The sequence below is a fragment of the Telmatherina bonti genome, assembly GCF_933228915.1.
Source record: "Telmatherina bonti genome assembly, chromosome: 23".
NCBI lineage: Eukaryota > Metazoa > Chordata > Actinopteri > Atheriniformes > Telmatherinidae > Telmatherina > Telmatherina bonti.
The window spans coordinates 21,208,695-21,232,968 of record NC_136632.1 but is presented as its reverse complement, the minus strand read 5'-3'; the positions used below and the strand labels follow the sequence as shown (position 1 = coordinate 21,232,968).

Here is a 24,274-nt window from a genome sequence, read left to right as displayed (position 1 = left end):
CCACAAAGATGAGGATAAAATCAGTAGATGTTTGATGACATTCAAAGGTCGTTTCAGGAAAAAAAAAAAAAAATCAGTGCAAAGACGGAAGATTTTGAGGCAAATTTAATCTCAAACTGAACAGAAAATGTTCCATAACAGGTTGTGGAAGTTACCATGATGATCTGGCTAGGTTCTGAATCAAAGCTTAACATACCATGTCAAGTTTAATCAAACTTTTCTCATACACCCCATGAGCAAAACTTTCTACTGGAACTCTACCCGAACTGCATCCGTAAAAGATGATTCAATTTTCACATTGTGAGTTAGTGAGTGTTCCCAGAGGGCTTTCTTCTGGAGGAACGCCAAGCCACATTCCTCACAAACAAAGCTCTTTGGCTTCCCGGCATGAGTCCGCTTGTGTTTCTTCATGTGATAAGACAATCGAAAGCTTTTGTCGCATATGTCACATTTAAACGGCTTCTCTCCTGTGTGGATGCGCATGTGTGACTTTAAGTAGCCCGACTGGATGAAGGCTTTGCCGCACACGTCGCACTTGTACGGCCGTTCTCCGGTATGGTATCTGTTGTGAAGCCGGAGTTCGTTGGCGGTGAGGAAAGTCTTACCGCATACCGTGCACTGGTGAGGTCTCTCGCCTGTGTGGATGAGTTCATGCCTCTTCAAGGACGTTTCCTTCATGAACTGCTTCCCACAGGTGTTGCACGGATACCTGACCCCGATGTGGATCTGCTCAACATGGTTTGTGAGCTGCAGTTTGGTGCGGTAAGACATGTCGCAATGCGTGCAGGTCCACGGTCTCTCCTCAGAGTGAGTTCCCATATGGACTGTGAGCTCCGAGGCAGAGCGGTAGCACTTTCCACACTGCCAGCACAGGAAGGGCTTCTCCCCGGTGTGTTTCCGCTGATGAACCGTCAAACAGTTGGAGGACCTGAACTTCTCTGGGCACATGTCACAAATATAGGGAAACTCTCCCTTGTGGATTCTCTGGTGGATAGCGAGGTAGGACAGCTGGACGAAGGTTTTCTTACACTGAGGACAAGGGAAGGGGCCGGTGAAGCTATGCTGCTTCTCATAGTGCTCCCTCAAGCGTCTCAACAAGGTGAAAGTCTTGTCACACATGGTGCACTGCATCGGTCGGTGCATCAGCTTGTGCCTCTCGAAAGCCGGCTCATTTGCCAGAATCTTCCCGCACTCCTTGCAGTACAGCGGATCGTGAATCCTCTGGTGCACTTTAAGCATCGTCATGGTCTTAAATTCTTTCCCGCAGTCACTGCATTTCATGACCTCTCTCAGATCCACTTTGCAAACAAGCTCCTGGTGCTCCTTCAAGGCAGATGGGTACTCGAAGTGTTTGCCGCAGTTGGAGCACCACACGGAGATCTTCAGCGGCGGCTCATGTTGGTGTTCGGTGCCGATTGTTTCGCTCTGACTGGGCCCTGCTCTTGTCTCTCTTTTCCAAAAGAAACGGGCACTTTTCTTGTGACAAATGGCGTATATCTGGTGTCTTTTCAGGCCGTGCATGTGTTTAAAATGCTTGTTGCAGTGGATGCAGTGATACGGCCGGTCATCTGTGTGGCATTGTATGTGCCTGTTCAGCGTTTTAATGCTGTCAAACGCCTTACGACAGACCGGACACACCTTCAGGGCCTTCTTAGTGACGTTTAAAGCAGGTACAGACGGGCTCTCTATACAAGTGGTTGCAGGTGCTTCTAAATTACTTTCCTTTATCTCTTGACCAGCAGCATCACTGCAGTTGTGAGCATCAACATCAGCTAGAATCTGCTCCAGCAACTTGCTCTGCTCCTCCCTGATGCCTTCGTGACCATGGATGATCTGATGCTTCTTTAATGTGTCCTTATACTTGAAGCCTTTCTCACATGTGACACAGATAAAGGGACGCTCTTCAGAGTGAGATCGTAAATGCTTTGCAATGTCGGCGGTACAGGGAAGAACCCTTCTGCAGATGGGACAGATTTTACCTTCGGCTGACACCTCTGGAGGAAGTTGAGAGGTTGAACGTTGCGTTTCTTTCCTTTTTAGCCTTTTCTGCTCTCTGCTTTTACAAATCTCCTTCTCGTGTCTCTTTAAGACGTAAGGGTTTTTGAATTTCTTCTCGCAGAAGGAACACTTATATGGACGGTCCTCTGAGTGGGACTTCATGTGTCGCTCCATGTCGACTTGTCGGGCAAAATATTTCCCGCATAGATAACAGTTTTTATTTTCTAACATTTCAGATGTGCTGGGATCCACTGCGTCGTCGTCTTTGATGCTGTTGGTCATCTCTCCCTTTTCGTGAACCCGCATGGTGTGTCGGTTCATGTCATAATGGTCTCTGAATCGTTTGTCGCAGCTGCTGCACTTATACTTGAGATCCCGGTTTGTGTCATGAATCTCCTGGTGCCGTCTCATGGCAGCAGCTCGCAGGAAGGTCTTATTGCACACAGGACAGGTTTTATTGTTGGAGTATTTCCTCCGTTGCCGTTTTGCCATTGCAGAGTCGCTCTTTTCTTTTGAAGCATTTCTTTTCAGTTGGAGCCTTTTACTTTGCTTTAGTGGCTGAAAAGCTGCAGGCTTTAAGGCATCACCGATATCCTCATGTTCAGCTCCTTCGGATGATTCGCCCACATTTGTGTCAGTTTCTTCGTGATCTTCAGGATCTAATAAATTAGATGGCTGCTCTATCTGTATGTAGTCCAGCAGTGTCACAGTTTCACCTTCAACTTGCACGGTCACACAGCCTTGCATCTGGTCGGCTGAAGACTGTAAGTGCATTTGGTCAGGATGGATTACCACCTTCTCCAGCTGAGGAAGAGACAATGATGACAGGATGCAGTTTCCGAAGGAGGATGGAATGGTCTGAGTCTCATCTGTGGAGAGATAAAGACTCTTAAATTCTGATGAGTTCAAACAAAATAGCTAGAGTACAAAATGTGGAAAACAGGGCTCAAAATTTGGCTGTTACTATAGCAACTGATGCTTGCAGTAGTTAACAATTAATCACATCCTCTGTATTATATTACTGAAAAAAGCTGATATTTGGCATGTAGGTGCTTTTTTTTTTTTTTTTTACAGTTGTGGACCGAATTCAGGAAAAATGAATGAATCCATGAATCTATGAGGGTTCTGACTGTTTAAGCCTTGAAGTTAAGATGGAGAATGGCTGCAGCATGATACATTTGACATGCCACACAATTTAAGCACTCAGGTAGTGCAGGACCAACACCAGTGTATGCCATCTTGGCAGGCGTGGCTCCAATAGCTTGGGAGTTACTGTCTTCCACCAGTATTCAGTGGATCAAATTAAACAAGTGGTAAACAAGCTGTGATAAAGCAGATGGCAATACACGTAGAGACTCACCTGACATATCAAAATGTCCGAGTGTTGAGTGGTACTGGAGCACAGTTTTAAGATGATGCGGGTCAGGAACTGAGTGTGTACACTCCTCCAGGGCAGATGGGACGGCACTGAGCATGGATGCAGTCTAAAGAACACAAAAGATTTCAGGAGTCCAAGGAAAGCAAAACTGTCATGCACTTCTGGCTGTATTTTAGCTGCAGCATATAGGGTCACGTTGACAAACGAAGGACAATAATGCGTCCAGTAACTTAATCACCAGAATGACATTTTTGACTGAAGATTTAATCTTTTGGGATTGTGTCGTATTTCAGTAGCTATTCTTCCAGGTTTGATGCCACAGGATGTTTCAAAAGTCTCAGTTGCTGAGCTACACGAAAGCGACTATAAAGGCATCCCCAACACTGTGGTCGACAGCACACATGTAAAGGACTGAAGCCTTTGTGCAACAGGATAATCAACACAATAACAAGAAGACCAACAAGATTAAACAACATATGTTTACCTTTTTTAAGAGGAAATAAAATAGTGAATTTGTCTGCCTTTACAATTTCTTTAAATGTTTACATCAAGCCTGTGTGAGATAACGGTTAAAGCAGCAACCATTATGCCAAGATCAAGTTTGAGGAAATAATATGCATTTATCCAATGCAAGTTTAGTTTCTTGAAGACTTTTCACTCGTATCCAGAAGACTTTATTTATTTTAAATCCTTAGGACTTGAACCCACACTCTCATGAAAGCGATGCAGGTCAGAGCAGAGACCACTGCAAAGTGCTCTACAGGGAAAACTGAGCAAGCACCAACAGATGAAAGGCTCATCCTGTCCACAAGACCAAGACTCACCTTGTTTCTGAACTCCTAATCATAAAAAAGCAATTTTACGTTCCACAATGTTCAAATCTTAGACACAAAAAAAAGGTTGGTGCAGGGAGTGAAAGAGGCCATCTATGCTAAATTAGAAAAATAATTCAACAGATGAGGCCTGACATATCACTGCTACAACAGCATCCTTGCAGCTATGCCAAGGAGATTCACAACACCTAACCCATCTATTCATGGACAATGGTTAGTCTAAGAAGGCAAGTCATGACTCAAGGACACATGGACAACTTTAAGGGATTCTGCTGCTGTTGTTGTTTCCTTGGACATTTTGTTTTGGTTTGTAATCTGGTAAAGATTCAATGATCACAGCCAGAGAAGTCTGTTGGTGGAAGCGCCACTGTGCTGCTGCCTGCTGATATGACCCAAAGTTGTTGTCCGGAGGGGCTGTCATGAGGTCAAATTTTAGCCAAATAGTGGCCTACAAACTGTACATCCCACATTTTCAGCCCAACTCCACACCCAACAGAGCAGGCGGTAAAAATGTGTTTACTCAGCCTGGAGGATCTTGATGGAAACACCTACAAACCAGTAGGAGTGGAGTCAGGCTGGGCTTAGTAGGTGCTGGTGGAGAAGGGACATAAGTAAACAGCCTTCTCCGTTCCATGTGGACAACTTCTTCTATTATGACCCAATAATGCATTCTCCCTGATCTTCCTTAGAAGACATGTTCAGACACAGGCCCCCTGCCACCTCCTCCCTTTTTCTTCTTCTGCTTCACGTCTTCTCAGTTTTTTGTGCATTTCTGTGGCAGCATTGCAGCACTACATACAGAGCAGGCATGACATTGACACACGTGTTGTGACAAGATTGTATGGACGTAGACTTTCAGTCTATACAAACACAAAAACATTCTTAAAAACAGAAAAGGAAATAATTTAATCTCTATTGTTGTGGCCTAAAACATCCGATTAGATTTGCTGAATTGTCACTGCAACAAGTGCAACGAAGAGTTAGGTGCAAGTCTTTCAAGTGCACATAAATGAAAAACAAGAAACATATGTGTATTTACAGTGGGTGCACAGTGGGATAGTGGTTAGCACTGTCACCTCACAGCAAGAAGGTCCCTGGTTTGATCCTGGGCTGGGGGGAGGCTTGGACAGTGGCCTTTCTGTGTGGAGTTTGCATGTTCTCCCAGAGTATACGTGGGTTCTCTATGAGTACTCTGGCTTCCTCCCACCATCCAAAGACATGCATGTTAAGTTAATTAGTTACTCTAAATTGCCCATGGGAGTGCGTGAGTGGTTGTGTGTCTCTGTGTGGGCCTGCGATGGACTGACGAGCTGTCCAGGGTGTACCCTGCCTTTCATCCAAAGACTGCTGGGATAGGCTCCAGCTTCTCCGCGACCCTTCAACGGACTAAGTGGTTAGGATAATGAGTGTATATATACACACACATACAAATATGTGTGTATATTTGACTGTTTGAGTGAAATCTCTCATCAGAACACAAAAAGCTCTTCTAGATGAAAGTGAACATTTTGAAGAAAGTATTATATGTTGTTGTATTATATCTTCTTCTGCTGGTGAAACAAATAGTGCAGGTAAATAGTTTAGAGGAAAGGTTGTATTCACATGAAAATCTGATGCAAAAAACTTGTAGTTGATTTATCAACCATTAACTCTGATTAGCATAGAACTGGAATTGAATGTGATTGGTATTGGGAACATAGCCAGGATTTGAACTGGAGAGGATGGATGCTAAAAACACACACACACACACACACTTGTTTAAGTACCTGCTGGATGTCTGGTACAGGTAAAAACTTCTCCAATCTGGAAAGAAAATCCAGCATCAGCATCTGCAGAGCGTTGTCAAATTCAGGCCCAAAGTCTGTAGGAAAAACATCCTGAGGGAAATAAGCACAGTTTATACATCAATGTACAAATAATTCACTAAAAACTGTGTACAATTCTGTATTGCTGTATAATCAGACAGATGCAAAAGCTTAATATAAATTAAAATCAAAGACCTGGAAGAACTTTTCCTTCTCTTCGGGGTCTTTTAACAAAAGTTTAACTTGATCCACAAAGTTCGTCTCTGGAAACTCAACATCTGCAAAATATGGCTGGAAGATAGAAATGCTCAGCTGTAATTTAAGAAGGACAAAATAATTTCTTGGAGAATTTAACAACGATGACAATCTACTCATCATATTCTAAGGAGCTAACCTGAGCTGCCCATGTGGATACCAGGGCTTTGATCTGGTCCAGGTGCATCTCAATGGATTCTGTGTCTGTGATCTGCTCAGATCGGCACAACTCAAGAACCATCTGCCAATTTAAAACAAGGAAGACTCAGTGGAAGTACACCAGACTGGGCACAGAAGCTGTCTTTACACAGTCATGCATGTCTCTGCTTACCCGTGCTCTGAGTCCCAGGAGGAGCTGAGCTTTTTGATCTGCATTTAAAAGTTCAGGGACAATTTCTGAGACAGTGCTGATGAAGTCCTCCACCATCCCATAATCATGTACAATCCCCCTCTGCACAATGTGGCACATGGCTGCAGATACCAGACGTAAGGGAGGTATGAAGAGGCGAAGAGACGGCAGCAGGAGAGGTGGATCTAGATCATGGGAGAAACATATAGTGCTGAAAAATTGTAATAGGAATGCTTAATTCCAAAATACTGGCTGAAAAGTTTGTTTTTTTAAAATTAAACTCTCCACTACAATTCTTGTTAATTTGTTTATTTAAAAACAACATTTTGATTTTAAATTTCATTACATTGCTATCTGGCAGTGATCCATGTTTCAAATGCATTTTACGTCAAAGAGAAATAATTTTATCGTTATACATTTACAGTCAAGAGCATCTAGTGCAATAAGTGATTATCACATTATTCATCATTTTGGAAAGAAAAAAAAAAACAACTTCATTCCAAATATTAAAATGTAGTTTGTGGACATGACATACTTTAAACCAATTATACAGCCTGATCTTCTGTGTATGCACCAGATATCTGCCATAAGCTAATAATTGCAAACAGATCCACACCACTGATTTATAATTAAAGCAAGTTAAGGGACCAGACATGGATATCTGCAGGTTTCAAACACTGATAATTTTCATGCACTTTCCTAAAGGTTTTAACGAAACTATTCTAAATAACTAACTAAACCGACAGCAAAGGGAAAACATTTTTAAAGGCTGCTAGGACTGAGATAACTTCGCAAAGCTACAAGAGCAGCTAATGTCAGTAAAATCAAGATACCACTTGGTGCATTCAGGGATCAATGACTGTGTCGTAATAACGACGATAGCGCAAGACCACCTGGCAGACAAATACAGCTGCAGCAGTCGTGGCTTTACATTAAAAATATTTCTACTTTAAACTGTATTAAGCTCGTTTCAACCATATTTTATTAATTTTTCTGTCATGGTTCTTGAAGAAATATCATTTATGAGCCTTTCTAAGCGTTTGTGAAGCTCCCAAAACATAGCTGTTTTGAACAAATAATGCTAATTCCAGCTTTATTAAAAGCCCTCGAAGGCAGCAATTACCGTATATATTCACCATAAATAAAATAATGCTAACCTACTTTATGTGTCATAATTAAGTACGCGCGAAATTCTGAAAGCAACATATGTGTTTGTTCATTAACTACTCACTTATTGAAACTAATTTCTTTGACAGGTAGCGCACACAGCAGCTTTGCGGCGGTGCAACGTAGCACAAAGCCAACGCCATTTCAGATCGGGATACGCCATGTTAAAAATCGGACGCACACGCTTCAAAGGAAACCCAAATAACTCGTGACGGGCAGCAGATGTGTACATTCTCGTTGGCTTACCGTCATCTACACGATGTGGGCTCTCCATGTTGTTTCGGATAGTATTAAATCTGGAAATTAAATCAACTCAGGGGCTGTTATAAGTCCACGTCCGCCCAACCCTGCGGTGCAAGTTGGCGGGGAAGAAGGGCGGCTTGATATTCCGTTCAGAGTGCGCAGGCGTAGTAGTAGAAACCATTTAGTGGTTTATTCAGCAGTCGTTATCTGTTTCATGCGCGTATACGCTATTTTAACCTTTGTATATACATATTCTGTTTATACTAACAAAGAAAACTAATGTTAACTAATTCTACAAACTCTGGCAGAAAACACCCGTCTTCTCCGTGTAACAAATTTCTGCTTCGTATGTGACTGTATTGCTCATCACTGCGATCTAGTGGACATTTTAGGATATTACACCAAACGCTTCGTTTATCAAAAGAAATTCACCGGGCATGTAAACCTGACAAAGGGGGAAAAAATGTAGAAATTAGAAGAAAAAAAAAAAAATTCCAAAAACATTTCCAACATTCAATTCCTTGCACATTTCCCATTCCCATTCACTCGTTTGTTAGTTTTACTGATTTACTAAAGAATACCTGGTCAAGATTGGCTCCAACAAATACATTAGTTATTGCATAATTAAAAAATTAAAAACACAAATAAGATAAAATGAAGATAATAATAATAATAATAATAATAATAATAATAATAATAATAATAATAATAATAATAATTTATGAGACTTCAATACTAAGTCAAAAACAGCCGGCACTGGACTGAGTTTTACTGAGAGCGATCAGAGAAGAGACAGGATGCAGGACAGGTGGGTTGTATGACAGGTCATTGACCAACCCATAGTTTTATACTGGTGCTATGAGGTAAATCAAATTCTTACAAATATTAAATTAAATTGTTACCTGGGTAAACCTCAGATGTCCAAGTGTAAGTGAATGCACCATGAACTTGTATATTCACCTGAACAAGTGAATTAGAAGAACACAAGCTTAGTTTGTCTCATTTCGTTGTGACTCAATATTTCAAGACAGAAGTTGTGTTTGTGAACGCTACCCAGTGCATCAGCGTTCACGGTCACGGCTGGCAGCTGACTTTTTAAACAGCATTCATGGCTATGTGTTGATCAGTATTGTTAGGTGTTTAAATAAAATCATCTAGAGTTTAGAGATTTACCTGAAACAACATGTGTAATCCCTTTTGTTATTCATTCATTCTGTTCACAAACACCAACTATTGTTTAAAACAGCATTTAAAACCAGACTGGTAATATTAACACATCTGTTTGCTGGGGAAACAGCTCAAATACTGAAATCAGTTATTTTTGTCAAGACAATCTGTGTCCCTGTGCTGTGGCTGGTCCTTTGAAGAAATTCAGAAGGGTTCAGAAGGGTCTCCTCTGTAAGATGATACATTTGAAGTAATGTAATGATGTGGCTCCGTCCATCCATCCATCCATCCATCCATCTGCATACACATTTATCCATCTATCCACATATACATATACATATATATGTCTATCTATCTATCTATCTATCTATCTATCTATCTATCTATCTATCTATCTATCTATCTATCTATCTATCTATCTATCTATCTATCTATCTATCTATCTATCTATCTATCTATCTATACACTTTTATAGTATGTTTGATTTGTTTTTATTTAAAAAAAAACAAAAAAAAAACCCTGCATACATACATACATGAAATCATCTGTGTGGCAACAGATCCAGATGAGGATCGGCTGTGACTATCATCTGTGACTTTTCAAATGAAGGATTTTTGATAATGTTGCACAGCATAGGGGTGGCAGGGTTTATCCAAGCTTCGCCTACTCATCCAACCCACTACATCTGCTCAGATACCAGAATGGTGAGGACTTCAGGGATCTGATAGTTTTAGATTAAAAAGAAAAAAAAGAGGAAAAGCAAAATGAAAACTACATGGAGACATAAAACTGCAGTTCCCCTTGAAACTATGCTACTTTGTTGGGAAAAGCCAGTTTCAACAAAGGCCTGGCTTTAGGAAATAGTTTATAACTTCAACTTTTAATCAGTAATGAAGACTAAACCCAGCTAAAAATACCTGCAACAAATCCAGAACACATGTGCTTATATTTTTATTCATTTAGTTAGTTATTTAAAGTGCCATTCAGCCACTGATACTGCACTGAATTAGACCAAACCAGTTGTTCTCTTTCAGTTTGTCAGAAGTTTGAATAAAAAAATGCAGCTATGTCCATAAAAACTGAAACATTATAATTATTCCTATAATCATGATACTTTAGTAATTACTATAATAAAGCACATTTCAGCTCCATCACCTTCTGCTCTGACTCTTCTGCTGCTGCTGCAGCTGCAGGGTTATTGCGGACAAGTGGAAATGTCCACAAGGGGGCAGGTTGGTGCTGCTGCACAGAGAATATGTTATCGAGGTTGTACATCACAAGAAGTCTGTGCATATGCTCTACCAGTGGTTTGAGTTCATGCTTCCATCTCCTAACAGAATTGGAACTCGTTCGGTATCACCATATGCATAAGAGTTTGTGGCGGTAGCTTCACTTAGATGTAAGATTATATGGCAGATGGCAGAACGTGATAGAAACTGACCTGCTACATCAACCTTTTAGTCCTTTGACCCGATTAGAGGGAATGGCACACACAGTTTAGCCATACTACTGCATTATATGCAGCTCACTGTGACACATTTTCCTCCACACAAATTGGTATAAAGGATCTGCGCTGAATGCATCTTCACCTCATCAGACCTTCAGACCTTTTATGATATTGGGTGGAAAAGGAAAAGAGACTAACAATTAGAAATAACAGAACAGCATTACAGAGCTTTTTTAAAGTATTTGGTTTCATATTGATTTGAATAACCTATTGTTATGTAATTGCAGATGCTATGAATAACTGCAGCTGTATATCACAGCAGTGCATAAAGATGACTGTGGAAAAACTTTCTGATGAGACCTTAAAAAGAAAACAAGTAATTAGACATTGCTCTGGTTGTCTTGCATACATTAGTTCATGTCCTGCTGCTTCCAAGGGCTGGTTTAGAAAACAACCTAAATGCAGAGATTCATCAGTGTTCTCCTGCTGATCATCTCCAAGCAAGGCTGTCGCAACTGGAAAGGCTGGATGTTCAGAAGTTGCCACCAGTCCTCCCATAGCTCTGCTTGTTTCTGATTTGGTCTGTATTTTCTCTCAATTAAAATCAGACCGTTTCTTCTTTTATTTTCTAACTCTGCAGGATCTTTTGCTCTGAATTTAAAGTTGGTTTCTGCTACTATTTTCTTTTCAGAAATGCTTCATAAATCTGGTAAAAGAAAGTCATCAGCATGTTTCTGCTTCTGTTCATACAGAGAGTTTAAGCCAGGAACAGAGTTTATAGATTCGGCCCTTCGCTGCACAGCTTTTGTCTTGGGTCTCCTCAGCCTGCACAGGAAGGCAGATTGGATCAATCAGTCATCAGAAGTACTCTTTACATGTATTTGGTGCAGTAGAACTGTGGACAACCTGGACATTCAGCTGAATACTTCCTTCATTGGGATTGACTGGCATGTTTTCTTCTGTTCTTCAGAGAACAAACTCACTGCTTCATGAAGAGCTCAGCTGTTCAGGTGGACTTCCGTGACTGCCAGTAAGTGATCACAGCTGTTAGTTTTTGGTAATGGTGTCATCCCAGTGAAGTGCACATTGGATCTGTAATGCAGTCATGAGAACCCCAGAGTTAGAAGGCTTTGAGCCGGGACTCTTAATATTAGGTCCTCGAGGGGTGATGTCTTCCAGGTTTTTTTTTTTTGCTGCAAAACACCTCATTTTGACTCAGATTTGTGCAGAACGTGATTTGAGTCAGGTGTGTTGCAGCAAGGAACCTCGGACCTCCTCAAAGGCCAGGATTGAGGATTCCTGGCATGAGGTCATGTTGCACTGTGGATGTGTTGAGGTGGTGTAAATTACTCCACTAAATTTTCAGCTAGAGGGCGCTGATAGGGCCCAGTCTGTGTAGCCTCCATGGCAGGGGTCTAGCTCTTCACAGTTTGGTTCCTTTGTCTCTCAAATGGCTCTTCATCTGGTATTACTCAGAGATTTTTTTTCATAAAAGCCTAATTTTAAGGCTTTCTTTTCATTTATAAAATACAGCTACTATTCAATATTTTAATTAAAACTTTAAATGAACAACCAAAGACAGAAGAACAAACATTCATTCACTCATTTTCCTAACCGCTTAGTTTAATTCAGGGTCGCGGGGAAGCTGGAGCCTATCCCAGCAATCTTGAGGCGAAAGGCAGGGCAGAAGAATAAACTAACTAAATAAATAAATAAATAAAGCAAAAGTCTAAACCTTTACAACACTTTAGATTCCCTAATTTCTCTATTTTTTTTCTCTTTGCAATTGTTATTTAAATGCAGCTCCCTGTCACATATGTTTGACCAATAGACTGTATGTGAAAGATGGACGGAGCCTCTAGCAGTTTAAAGTGAAGCTTATACGGAAGTGCATAAAACCGCAGTTCCCCCTTCATCCACTAGGGGTCGCAAAACAGAGTGAATCCACATAGACTCCCATGTTAAAAAGACCAACTTCACAGCAGAAATAAACATGTTTACAGCTGGTTCAAAAATACATTTTCAGTTTAATAGGTCAGGTTTACCTTCATGACAACTGTGGGAGGAGTGAATTTTTTTCTAACTCGCCCGTTTGAATAGTATTTAAGCTCAAAGTTCGGCATATTTAGGGGCGTGTCCTTTTGATTGACAGGTACCCAATCTCCCGCTTCAAGTCAGAAGAACACAGAACATCTGCAGTTTTTAGCCGGTTAACAACATGACTTAGCTTTAGCCCGCTTCCCTCAATTAGCTGGTTAGCTCCTGTTATCTCCAGGTTAGCTCTGTTAGCTCTTAGCTGGAGAAAGCTTGGCGTTCGGTCAATGTCAATCATCCACCATGACGCTCACATCCCCCTCTCAGCTCCACCTATTTGCCCATATTTGTATTTTCCAGGCGAGACGACATACATGCCTCTGCCAAGATGGCGATGGTAGGAACCACCCACCGAGCTTCAATTCAGCTCTTCAGAAACCTATGGGTGACGTAATGGAGACTTTGTCCATCTTTCTCTATACAGTCTGTGGTTTAGCCACATGGTGTGTCCATCAAAACAAAGCCCCGCCCCTTCCGATTTGGTTCTTTGTAACAAGTTCACAAAAAGAATAGCCGGCTTGTCCACAAACAGCGTCGCTCGTGACTACTACACCTCAGAACCAGGAAGCCATGTTCTTTGTTTCATTCTTTATTTGAGATGGTGATTTACAGAGAAACACCTGTCTCACACAGGAAACGTTGAGCAACGACTGACGATGTTATCCTGAACTCCTGCTTTCATAGCAACAAGCGCTCTGCTGAAGCAGCGTAACTGCCTTTACACTACTTTAGATTCAGTATTCTTGTGGTAATAGCCATGAACATATAGTTTTGTATAAATCCATGATGGAACAGTCAAATTTATCATCAATTATCCTCACAGGCAAGGTGTTATATTTATTGCGACATGTCTCCTACACTCTGAAACTGAAGTGAAAGGTGTGCCGTTACTAATAAGAAGCTGAGATGATGTCCATGAAATGATTTTAGTTTGTATTTAGATAAAAATGGCTTCCATGGCGACACAATGCCAAGTCAGAGGTCACCCTGCCAGGTGGCATCCATACTGAGACTGAGGTGGGTACATCTGGCTATTATGCCCACTTTGGTGTGGATATGCGGTCCAAATTTGGGCCAAACTAGAGGTAGTTTCATCCCTGCTGGTCTCCATCTCAGAATATAACCAACAGCAGAGCTGATCAGAGGGCAAACTTCATATGAGCTTTGCTCCAAATCTTTAAGAACATGTGCAACCCAGATGACTCCATCCCTGATGTACTGGTTACACAAGCAGACACACACAATGAATTCAGTCAAGGGCTGCTTTATTTCAGGGTTTTCCAAGAGAGCATTGTGCACAAAGGCCAATACCCACCAGATAGAGTTGCAGCTTCCACCTCATCTGAATCTGATCAGTAAATCACTACACTGTCTCACCTGTCGTTGCTCCCTGAACCTCTACTTCTATTTCATTTATTTGTTTAATTTTTCTTCATGCTGATTTCACATATGGAAAGTCTGTAACATCACTGTCACAGGTATATAGAGCATGGAGATCCCTCCACCCTCCCCTGAGGTTGGGGTTCTCCTGTGTGTTACACTCTGATGTGGTTAGCGGTGATAATTGGATGCTGTGGTTTCTATAATAAGATTTAATGCCAGCAGCTTCACTTGGGACTCGTGCACTGGATTACACCATGAAAGGATGTAGGGCAGGACAACAGAGACTGTACTTTGATTATGAGCCACCAAAATAGGTAAATGTGTGCTTGCTTATGTGTGTGCCAAATTTAGTAGAGTTGCACAGAAAGTGCATTTTGGTTCTTTTTTCTGCCTTTGAAAAAAAACTGGTTCTTGATTTCTGTGTGTTTAGTTTATAGCCAGTTTTCCTTTCATTCTGTGTGTCCATGTGTATGTGTGTGTTAAAAATAAGGCACAAGGTCGGAGCAAAAGCAGTGCTGCTGCATCTTCCAGGTGTATATTGTTCTAGCCAACAGAACCCTGGGTATTCCCCAAAGAGTCCCATCCAAAAACAATATTGCTCACCCGACCTGTTGCCAGCTTTCACATCACCCCACAGGGCCCCTTGTCTTCAGAGACAGCATTACACACGGCATTAGCAATAATACCACGGCTGCCGGAAAGTTTTGATTCGTTTTCATGCCAGAAATGCTAAAAACATTTTTCATTATCCTTCACTCAAATGATTTGTTTTCTGTTTGTGCAGAAACCTGTGAGTAATCGTGTTTGTGGGTTTGGATCCATGCAAAAAGCACATAAGTATGCAGCAGACGCAGCAAGAGATGTGCACGTCTCTGAAGCATCCTCAGCTCAGTAAGCAAAAGAGAAAAGAAAAAAAGCCTTTTGGACTTTGCATTTTCATATGTAGGGTGTTCACAACCAAATCTTCCTGAACTCTTTTGAATGAGATACAGGGGTATGCATTACCTCAGGATGCATTAAACTCAGATGTTTTCATGTACACAGCAAACTGCTGGAGATCTTTTTTCAGTCTGTGGTGGCCAGTGCCATCATGTCTGCAGCAGTGTGTTGGGGACGCTGCATCAGCTCCAGGAATGCCAGCAGGATAAAGAAACTGATCCAAAAGGCTGGCAAGATAATTGGACACAATTTGGAGACACTGTAGACCAGGGGTGCCCAAAGTCTTTCCACAGGACCGATGTCCTGCAGGTTTTTGATGTATCCCTTTTCCCACACACCTGGCTCAGATTAGTTGGATCCAACAACCGGTGAAGTTCTGCACAGTGACTGATACATTTGAGGTATGCATGCTGGAACAGGGATACATGAAAAACCTGGGTTGTGGCCCTCCAGGACAGGAGCTGGACACCCCTGCTGTAAAATATAAGACAGGTAGTCTCGGACTGAACTGGTCTCCATCATGGACAATTCATTGCATCCATTACCCAATATACTGGAGGGGCAGCAGAGCCTTATGATATGTTCAGATATGTTCAGGAAATCATTCCTTCTTTTCACAATAACCCAGTAACCCCTAAAACTCCTCCATGTGTGAGAGGGGATCATTTTTCTATCTATTTAATTTGAGTTATCTAAATGTTAGCTTGTTTATTGAAAAAATTTGTGGTAGAAAGAGGGTGACTTGGTGGAGGATTTTGTCTGAAATGAATTTACAAACAAATTAAACATATCAAGTGATATATTTACATTAACAAATGGAAAATAAATAAAGATAACCTACTTCATTAATGCATCCACATAGGTTAGGTTTGGTCATCAGGGAATCAAAATATAAACTGAGTATGTGAACACAAATAAATATCAAACACCATAAAACATCAAGGAAAGGTAAATCAATGGAATAGTCCATTTGTTAACTCACAGCAGTTCCTTTATGGTCTTGAGTTTGGGGGGGAAAGACTGGATTTATTTGACTGGTTGGGTTTCAGCACTTCCTGGTTGACCCTATTGGGTAACAGGTAATGGTGGGAGTGGTGATATCAGGTAAGGCAGTGGCAAATAACTTGTGATTTATCATTTATGATTAAAAAATTTGGACCCTTTACCAAGGAGAGGGTGACGTCTGACACCCAGCCCTGTGATTTTACCTTCTTTACTATTATTGTTGTATTTTGCAGACAAAAATAAATGACATAACAAAAGAAAAAGTGCAAAATGCGGCGTGCTATTTAGAAACACAGCCATGAGATCATTATGACTGATTAAGTCGGTTCAAATCAGCTCAGTTTGATTCAGCTTCAGATGCTTCCCTGCTTCCCTGACTCGAATGAATGATTTATTGTACAGAGATTGACAGTAAGCTGTTGGACCCATTTTATTTGTATGAGGTTGGAGCAGGGAAACATCTGAACCTGCAGGACAGTGGTCTTTAAATACCAGCTAAATAGATCCCCAATTTAGATTCAAATCAACCCACTATCACCAGTAAATCTGCAGATTGTGGAACATTTTACAAACAAAACTTCCTGAATTTTCTAAAAATGTTTATAAGCCAAGATATATTCTCTGACTTGATTTATGTAGATACCAAATTGCAGAGTTTGAGATTCCAGGTGTGAGTGGAACATCCACTGAAGGAGGAACAGTACATGGACTGTACTTGTATAGCGCTTTGTCATCTTGACTGTTGCATTTTATGCAATTATTGTGGTAAACAATAGATTTACACTAAACTGTCAAGCTTGGCCGGCCCTGGGCATAGCTGACCTGGGTGGTTGCCCATGTCATCAGCTGCCAGAGGAGGCGCCAAATTGGCATTAAAAAAAATTGCTGTGGGCTGCAAAGGTTTTATATGACGGAATAATTTTCTAATTGCATTTGCAAATGCGGTTTTTATGCAACTGTTAGTCTGTTTATTGTAAGGGTAGGCTGCTGCAATTTATTGATACTGCTTAAAGTAATATATCAAATTTGTGTTTGTCCAGATGCGCTGAGCTGATGTGTTTGCAGCCACAACCGACACCTGTAGAAACCTCTAGAGAGGCTCCACTTCACTGTCTTTAAAAGAGACTGAAAGTGAAGAATAGAATTTAATTCAACAGTTAAGTGTCATGACTGCAGTACTTTTACTTTTTATGATGTATTTATGTAACCCTTACGAAACAATATTCAGATCTGTAGCAAGCAGATCTAAATAAAGAACCTTGAACGCAGAGCAGAAATGTCATCAAGATGACTGCATACAGACCGTTTTGTTTTGTTTTAGAGGCAAGCTTTTTAACAGACTGTTTTACAGACAGGCTGATTTAAAGACTGTTTTATTTGCACCTGTTTTTACCCAGGACTTTTGTACTACACTTGAAAATATTTATTTGGTTTTATGATTGTTGGAGCTGTTTAGGGTGCTCATTACACTGTCTTACATTGTCACAGGATTTGCACATGTGCCATTGTTGCCCTGGACTTCTGCACTAAACTCAGAAGTGTTATTTTGTTTTATAATTTCTGTTGCATTTTGTTTAATTTATGCTGTTTCAGTGTGATTTTGATTTCTTTGTTAATGAAGAGACAAGAATTTGTACATTACTCAACAAAATGTGTGTGACTGAGTTACGTAGTTTCAGTTTTGGTAGCATTTTGCCACGTGAGTGTGGGCAAAACTCCTAACTCCCCTACTCTATGGGGAGATAAATATGGTGTTTATTATAACCTTACTGCTGTTGCAGAGTTGTTCTCTTTACTTTGCACTTTTTTGTGTGTGTTTTGCAATGTTATCAGTTAATCTTGTTGAACTGGTTTGTTTTTGAGGTGGTCGACGTGCAGTTGCAAAGTTGTGGGTGAAGCGTAGCGTAAAGTCTGGTCAACAAGATCAGACTGGCACTGCAGTCCATTTAACCAGGTAAGAACCTCCCTGAGTGACATAAAGAAGCTCTGTTTAAGAGAAAGGGTTGTGAGAGAATGAAATATTAATGAGAAATGAGAAATTCTGAGGTTGGTTTACAGAACCAGAACATAGCCACCTGGGAGTCCCTTTGTACAGACTGCAACTTGGGGACTTTGATCTTTGTCAAAATCGCTTTTGAATTATTTGCATAAGCGTTTGTACTTTTCTTGTTTTTGTATCCTCATTGGGACATTCTGTGGTACAGTCACTGACTTTGTTGGGACCAGTCATTCTTATGAGACAAGTGGCAACTTCTTTTGTTGTTGTGGTTGGAGTTATGGTTAGACATGAATCTGTAATAAACTGTTAAAGGTGAGGGTTGGGATTAAAAGAGTAAATAGAAATCAACACAATGTCCTAATAAGAAAAGCTACTTGAGCTTGTGTGTGTGTGTGTGTGTGTAAGTTTGGTCACTCTCTGATGGCTTGTCTCAGAGGAGCAGCTGGGCCTGAATAAGTGATGCATAAACTCATATGATGAAGTACCAGCCACATCTGTTTACCCTGTGTGCTTGTCTCACTTATCAATATTCAATTAAGATTACTCACAAACATACATGCAAAAAATTAATGCAGCACTTTCACTGAAGCAGGCATGCAAAGGTTGAATGAAGGATGCTTCTAAACTGTTAATTAATAACATGTCTCACTTATGTCACTGCGACTGTGGAGTTAAATATGACAAGATAAAATGTTTTTGCATGAAAGTTCAGAGCCTTCTGTATGTCATAGATTGGTCAAATAAAAGATGACACAAAAAGAGTTATTTTTTCATCACCGTTTCAAAGTAGTAGGCGATGTCCCTAGAATGTGTATTTCAAATTTCACCTCCAAATAGTGCACAGATTGTTCAGATTGTTCTCCAACATGATATTTGTTCCAAGTTGCTGCCCACACTTCTTCCCAGAGGAAGATGCTTATCCCAGTTTTCTGTCTGGTAAATGGCAGAGAAGGGAAACGACTCTGGATGACGTTTTAAAGGGAAAATATCTGTTCTTTTAGCTTGAACTTAAACTAAAAAGGCAATTAAAAAGTTTCCAGACAGAAACATTTTACATTTGCATTTTACTATCTGCTCAAGAATATCTTTCAAGGATTAAAGAATTAACACAGTTCATGTGTTTACCTTCAGCAGACTGGATTATAAATGGCCTATTTACTGGTCTGTCTGAAATATAAATCACAAAGCTGAAGTTTGAGTCCTCAGTAAGAATTATGTTGATCAAATTACTTCAGTTCGGAGATCTTTATGGTGTCAGCGTAGATCATTTGGTAAAATATCTACTCAAGTTAGGAGTAATAAAGGAAAATGTGCTTTTACAAAGCACAAAAAGTAAATAATCTTGTGTTTGGTGGATTATGCATTAGTTGTTACAATCCTTTTTGGCAACACATCTTACGATGAATAAATAAATATAATTGGAGAGCTTATTTATTTTCTTTTTAAAAAGTGCCATATCTTTGTAAGGAAAATACATTAGCGGGATTAGCAGCTGAATTCTTTGTTGTGCTCATCAAAAACCTGAGACATCTTATCAACCAAGGCCAAACAGCTGATTCTGCTACTGGTAAAAAAGGATTAGTTATTTATTCTTATGAAACTAAAGACCGAATATAGAAGAATGAGAAATTGGTCATTATTATTACCTCTGCCAAGGAGGTTATGCTTTAACCACGTTTATCTGTTTGTCTGTTAGTGTTCAAGATAACTCAAAAAGTTATGGACGGATTTTCAGGATTTGTTGGAATTGTGAAAAGGAAGAACTGATTTCATCTTGGTGGTGATCCAGATCACCGTTTGGATCCAGGAATTTTTTAAGAGATTCTTTAATATTGTGCTTAGCAGAGGTTTGTGCTTTTCTAGTTGTGATAATGTTTTAATAATAACTCATTCAAATAAACCTGACATTGCAGATGAATATGCACGTATGTTCATTAACATGAACTTATTATTACCACTGCTATGATTAATATAGGAAAAATATGCATATTATCAGCAATAAAATTGAAATTTAATCATAAATAATATTTTTTTTTATCATAAGTGACAGAAAAATAAAAAAAACATAAAACTTCCCAGTAATCATAACAGTAACAATGATTACAAAACTTAACAGGAAACAATGTTGTTTCCCTTTCGGCTTGTACCTCTAAAGGGGTCACCACAGAGAATCATCACCTGGGTGAACAGGCATGTTTTACGCCCTTCCTGATGCAATCCATTTATCCGGACTTGTTTCCAGCCCTCAGAGAACAATTCCCCTTCAGCTGCAGCATAGGGGAGCAGTACTCGAACCACCGGTCACAAGACGAGTGGCTCTACCACCTGAGCCACTGCCACCCCATGGCAATAAACAATAATAATCATTATTCTTATTTGATATGATTATAGTTTAACCATGAAGTTATTGTTCTTCCTTATCCTCAAAGTTTTTAAAGGATGTTGAAGATTATGTGACTAATTTTCCACTGGTTGTGAAAATATGGTTGATAAATTATTCCATTTGTTTCCACATGTTTTTTTTTTTTTTTTTTCCGTCTCCTACATACCTCACAGCAAACTAAATGTGATTTCTCTTTTTTCTTTTACTTTTTCCAAATCACTCTTCCTAAAAGCTCAGCTCTCTGACAGATAGAGAGCTTTCCAACTCCTACTAGGTTATATTTCCTTCCTTTGTTGCTCTTCAGAATAAACACCTGCTTTCCCAGTCTGAGTTTTGGTGCAACTAATGTAGCAGTGCTCCGTAGGCTTTTTGATGTTTCCTACACAACATTTATGATGCAATCTATGTATAATTTTTATACATATGCATTCTATAAACTGTCATAATAATAAAATATACATATATTTTTTTTCAATACCTTGATTTGTACTCCTTGCTTGTTGTAAGGACTTCATGTTGCCTTTTGAACGGTGCCACTGCAGACTCTGCAGGTGTAGACTGAGATCACGTGACACTTGGATTGTGCACAGGTGGACTTTATTTAACTAAGTACCACTTGCAGACAGATCTGTTTTCCATTTCCTTTCACCTTTCATTTCTTTCTTTATTTTCTTACATAAAATCCCCCAAAATCAGTTTAAATAACAGGTAACAGGAAAAAGTGAAAAGGTGACTACTTTTGAGAGCCATGTAGACTCTGCTTGGGTCAAAATGGCTACAAGTCTTGTCTTTGGGTCAGTTCTGTTGATCTTGAAGCATCTATGAGGGTAACGCAGCTTGCTGGATTAGTTTATAACAAGCGGGTAAACAAAAATTAGAAAGCGTGGGGCTGGGCGAGCAGAAGGATGGGCACGGGCTGCTGAGACACTGAGCATGGCGTGGCGCCAGGCCTCCAACCTCGCCAGTCAGAACACAGCTGCCTAATGAAGCGCTGGATCCACTGTAGGACTGAGAGTTTATAGAAATAGGAAGGGAGAAAATGAGGGATAAAGATGAGAAATTTAGAGATATTCAAGGAATTTGTATATAAGGGCTGGTAAAGAAAAAAGGGTAGGAAAGAAAGAGGTTTTTGAGGGCATGGACAAAAGGTAGAAACAAAAGGGAGATAAAAAGAGGGGGAGTGTGCAGAGGGACAGATGAGATGAAGATAGAGATTGGATGATATCCCTCTGTCTCTGTTCATTAATACCGTATGATCTTCTCTCTCCCTCCTTTGTGATTTTAACACATTTCTAATTAGCACAGAATCCTCTGAGTTGGAGAGGGGGTGCAGGGAGCGGGAGGGAAGAAGGAGATCCAGGGAATAGAATCATATTTATATCTGTCTTTAATAAATTCACTTTCATTTGATCTTTTTCTAAACCCACAGGCTGCGGTGGAGCGCCTTTTCATTTTCCTTTGACTGCAGCAGAATGAAAGGTCGTGGAAATGTGGGGCTACTGTTTCTGCATGTGTGCGAGCTTCAGTGAAGGCTGAAAGTTCCAAATAAAAATAAATATAAAAGAAAAAAAAAAAGAAATTGGGCTAGTTTCCCTGCTTAAAAAAAAAAAAACAAACTTCCAGATGGCAAGTGAAAAATGGAACTACAGCAAAAAACAAAAAAAAACACTCAGCAGCTAACCTCAAAGCAAAGCCTTTCAGAGGTCATAATCTGTTTTTTTCCCCCTCTTTTTATACTTCACTGCCTTTCTAATTTTGTGTCTTAGACTGGAAACAATGTGTGCTGCAGCGCATGAGGGAGTCTTCCTTCGTTCCCTGACTTGGTGACTTGGTAGCTCATCTAATCAGAGCAATTAAACAGAGACTTCTCTGAGCGACAGAAGCCTCTGATTACCCAAGAGTCACTGGGGGTATATTTAGTTTTGGTGCGCATGTTCTTCAGAGGTTAGTGCCGTGCCCTGGAGCAACACGGAGCTGCTGCTTAGCAGGGAAATTGGATGATGATGGGACTGGCTTGATTTAGCTGGGACACTCGCTCAGACTTGCTGACTGAGTGTAACTAAGCATAATTCTGATTTAAACCTTCATCATCAGGGGTGTGCGGGATCAAACGTGGCCGTGTAGCTGGTTAGTTATCTGCTGGGTCACTGTGGATTTACTGGTTTGTTCATCATAACTGGCCACCACTTTATTGACGAAGCTGAAACGTTATGGTCCCTCTTGCTGAAGCAGACTGTGCAGACATCTAAGATGCTAAAAATCCTGCATATCCCATCGATTAGCATTGTCCAGATCTGTTTAAAGCTCCAAAGGCCAATAATCTGCTGGTTTTAGAAGTTACCTTTAAAAATCACTTAGACAATAATTTGAACAACATCATATTTTGTAATTAATAACCTCGCTGTCATGATATGTCGTTTCATGCTTTTTTCTCAGTTTTGGTGTCCTGTTTTATTTTGTAGTGTTTCCTGTTTAGTTAATTTTTGTGTCTTGTTTCCTGTATTGATTTCTTGTGCATAGTCTTGTTTAGTTTCCCAGTATTTGTAACCCTTTGTTTCAATACTGCTTGCTGGTGTTTGCTTCCCTTCAGTTCAGTTCTGCGTTTTAACTTCTTCATTCAGCATTCCTGGCTCTTTTTCCTGCATTTGGGTCCTCACAACCCATGACACCTCCCTATGATAAATTTATTGTTTGCATCCAACAAAACATTTTTTTGACAAATCCTTTAAGCTCTGTACGTCCATCCTACTACTGTCCATCAAATGATTGAGGAAACTTATTAAAAAATTATTTTAATTTATGAACTTATTCTCTTTATCATGAAGTGCCTTCCTTTTCTTTGCATTTATATGTATGCAAATGGGATATTTTTAGCTCAGCTGGTTGAGGGTTTGCCCAATGAACAGAGGCTACAGCTCGTCAATGTGGCCGGCACATTGACACCAGGACAGTTCCCTAGTCTCAGTACGACGGGGCATTCAGCTCAGCTGGGGGGTGCAACATTCTTTTGCACTGGGATTGTGTTCACGCTGCATGACTTAAACAAATCAGACCTTTTAAATAACATGTTCGACTCTCCAGAGGCGGTGCTGCGCCAAGAAGTATTGAAGGAAAAGATGAGAAAACTAAGAAAAAACCAAATTTATCTAGCGTTAATGCAGATTGACTTCAGTCTCTACCACACAGCAGCCAAACATGGAGCTGCACCAGATCCTAAACGTCGTGGGTTGATCATATTTCTATCATTCTAACATTTGCTAAGTTCTTCCACAGCTTATCCAGAACTACCTAATGCACCACACGCAATTATATTTTGACTGTGTTTACCCACAAGCCATGTACTGATCCCACAATGCACTTTGCCTTGTATTCTATTTCCTGTATTTGATCTGTTTGAAGCAGTCTGAGACCTGTGTTTGTGTTGTTTGCGCATTCACTGTTCCCAAATGAAGTGAACTTTCTGGACAAATGAACTATGATTCAAATGTAAAAGGCAGGTGTGAGTGGGCTCTTCATCCTTGCCTGGGACTTTTTGCTGCACCTGACCCCCTTTCCAGTCAGGCCAATAAAACATCAAATAAACACATTCACACGCCAAAATATTAGAGTTTCACTTCAAGCTCTGCACAAGTCTGCTTAGTAAGTCTGATATGTATCCGAATGTGTTGCAGTTGGCGAGTTGTCCACCCGTTTTAGAGGCAACCCTTCTGTAACACACCTGAATGAATGGCTCTATACTGGCTTGTAATAGAACTTGATGAGGAAGTTCATTAATCTGTATCAGGTGTGTTGGAGTAGGAACACGTGTAAAAGACGCCAAATATGATCT

At 40.3% G+C, this 24,274-nt stretch overlaps 1 protein-coding gene across 1 annotated transcript; it reads right to left on the bottom strand.

Annotated features, from left to right (window-relative positions):
- Nucleotides 1-246: 246 nt before the first annotated feature.
- Nucleotides 247-8,059, bottom strand: LOC306773554 (uncharacterized protein; the record flags this gene model as incomplete). Its single annotated transcript, XM_079263409.1, has 7 exons — nt 247-2,867; nt 3,359-3,482; nt 5,976-6,086; nt 6,210-6,305; nt 6,409-6,510; nt 6,601-6,803; nt 8,032-8,059. The coding sequence occupies 7 exons, from the start codon at nt 8,057-8,059 to the stop codon at nt 247-249; spliced, it is 3,285 nt and encodes a 1,094-aa protein (XP_079119535.1).
- Nucleotides 8,060-24,274: the final 16,215 nt, after the last annotated feature.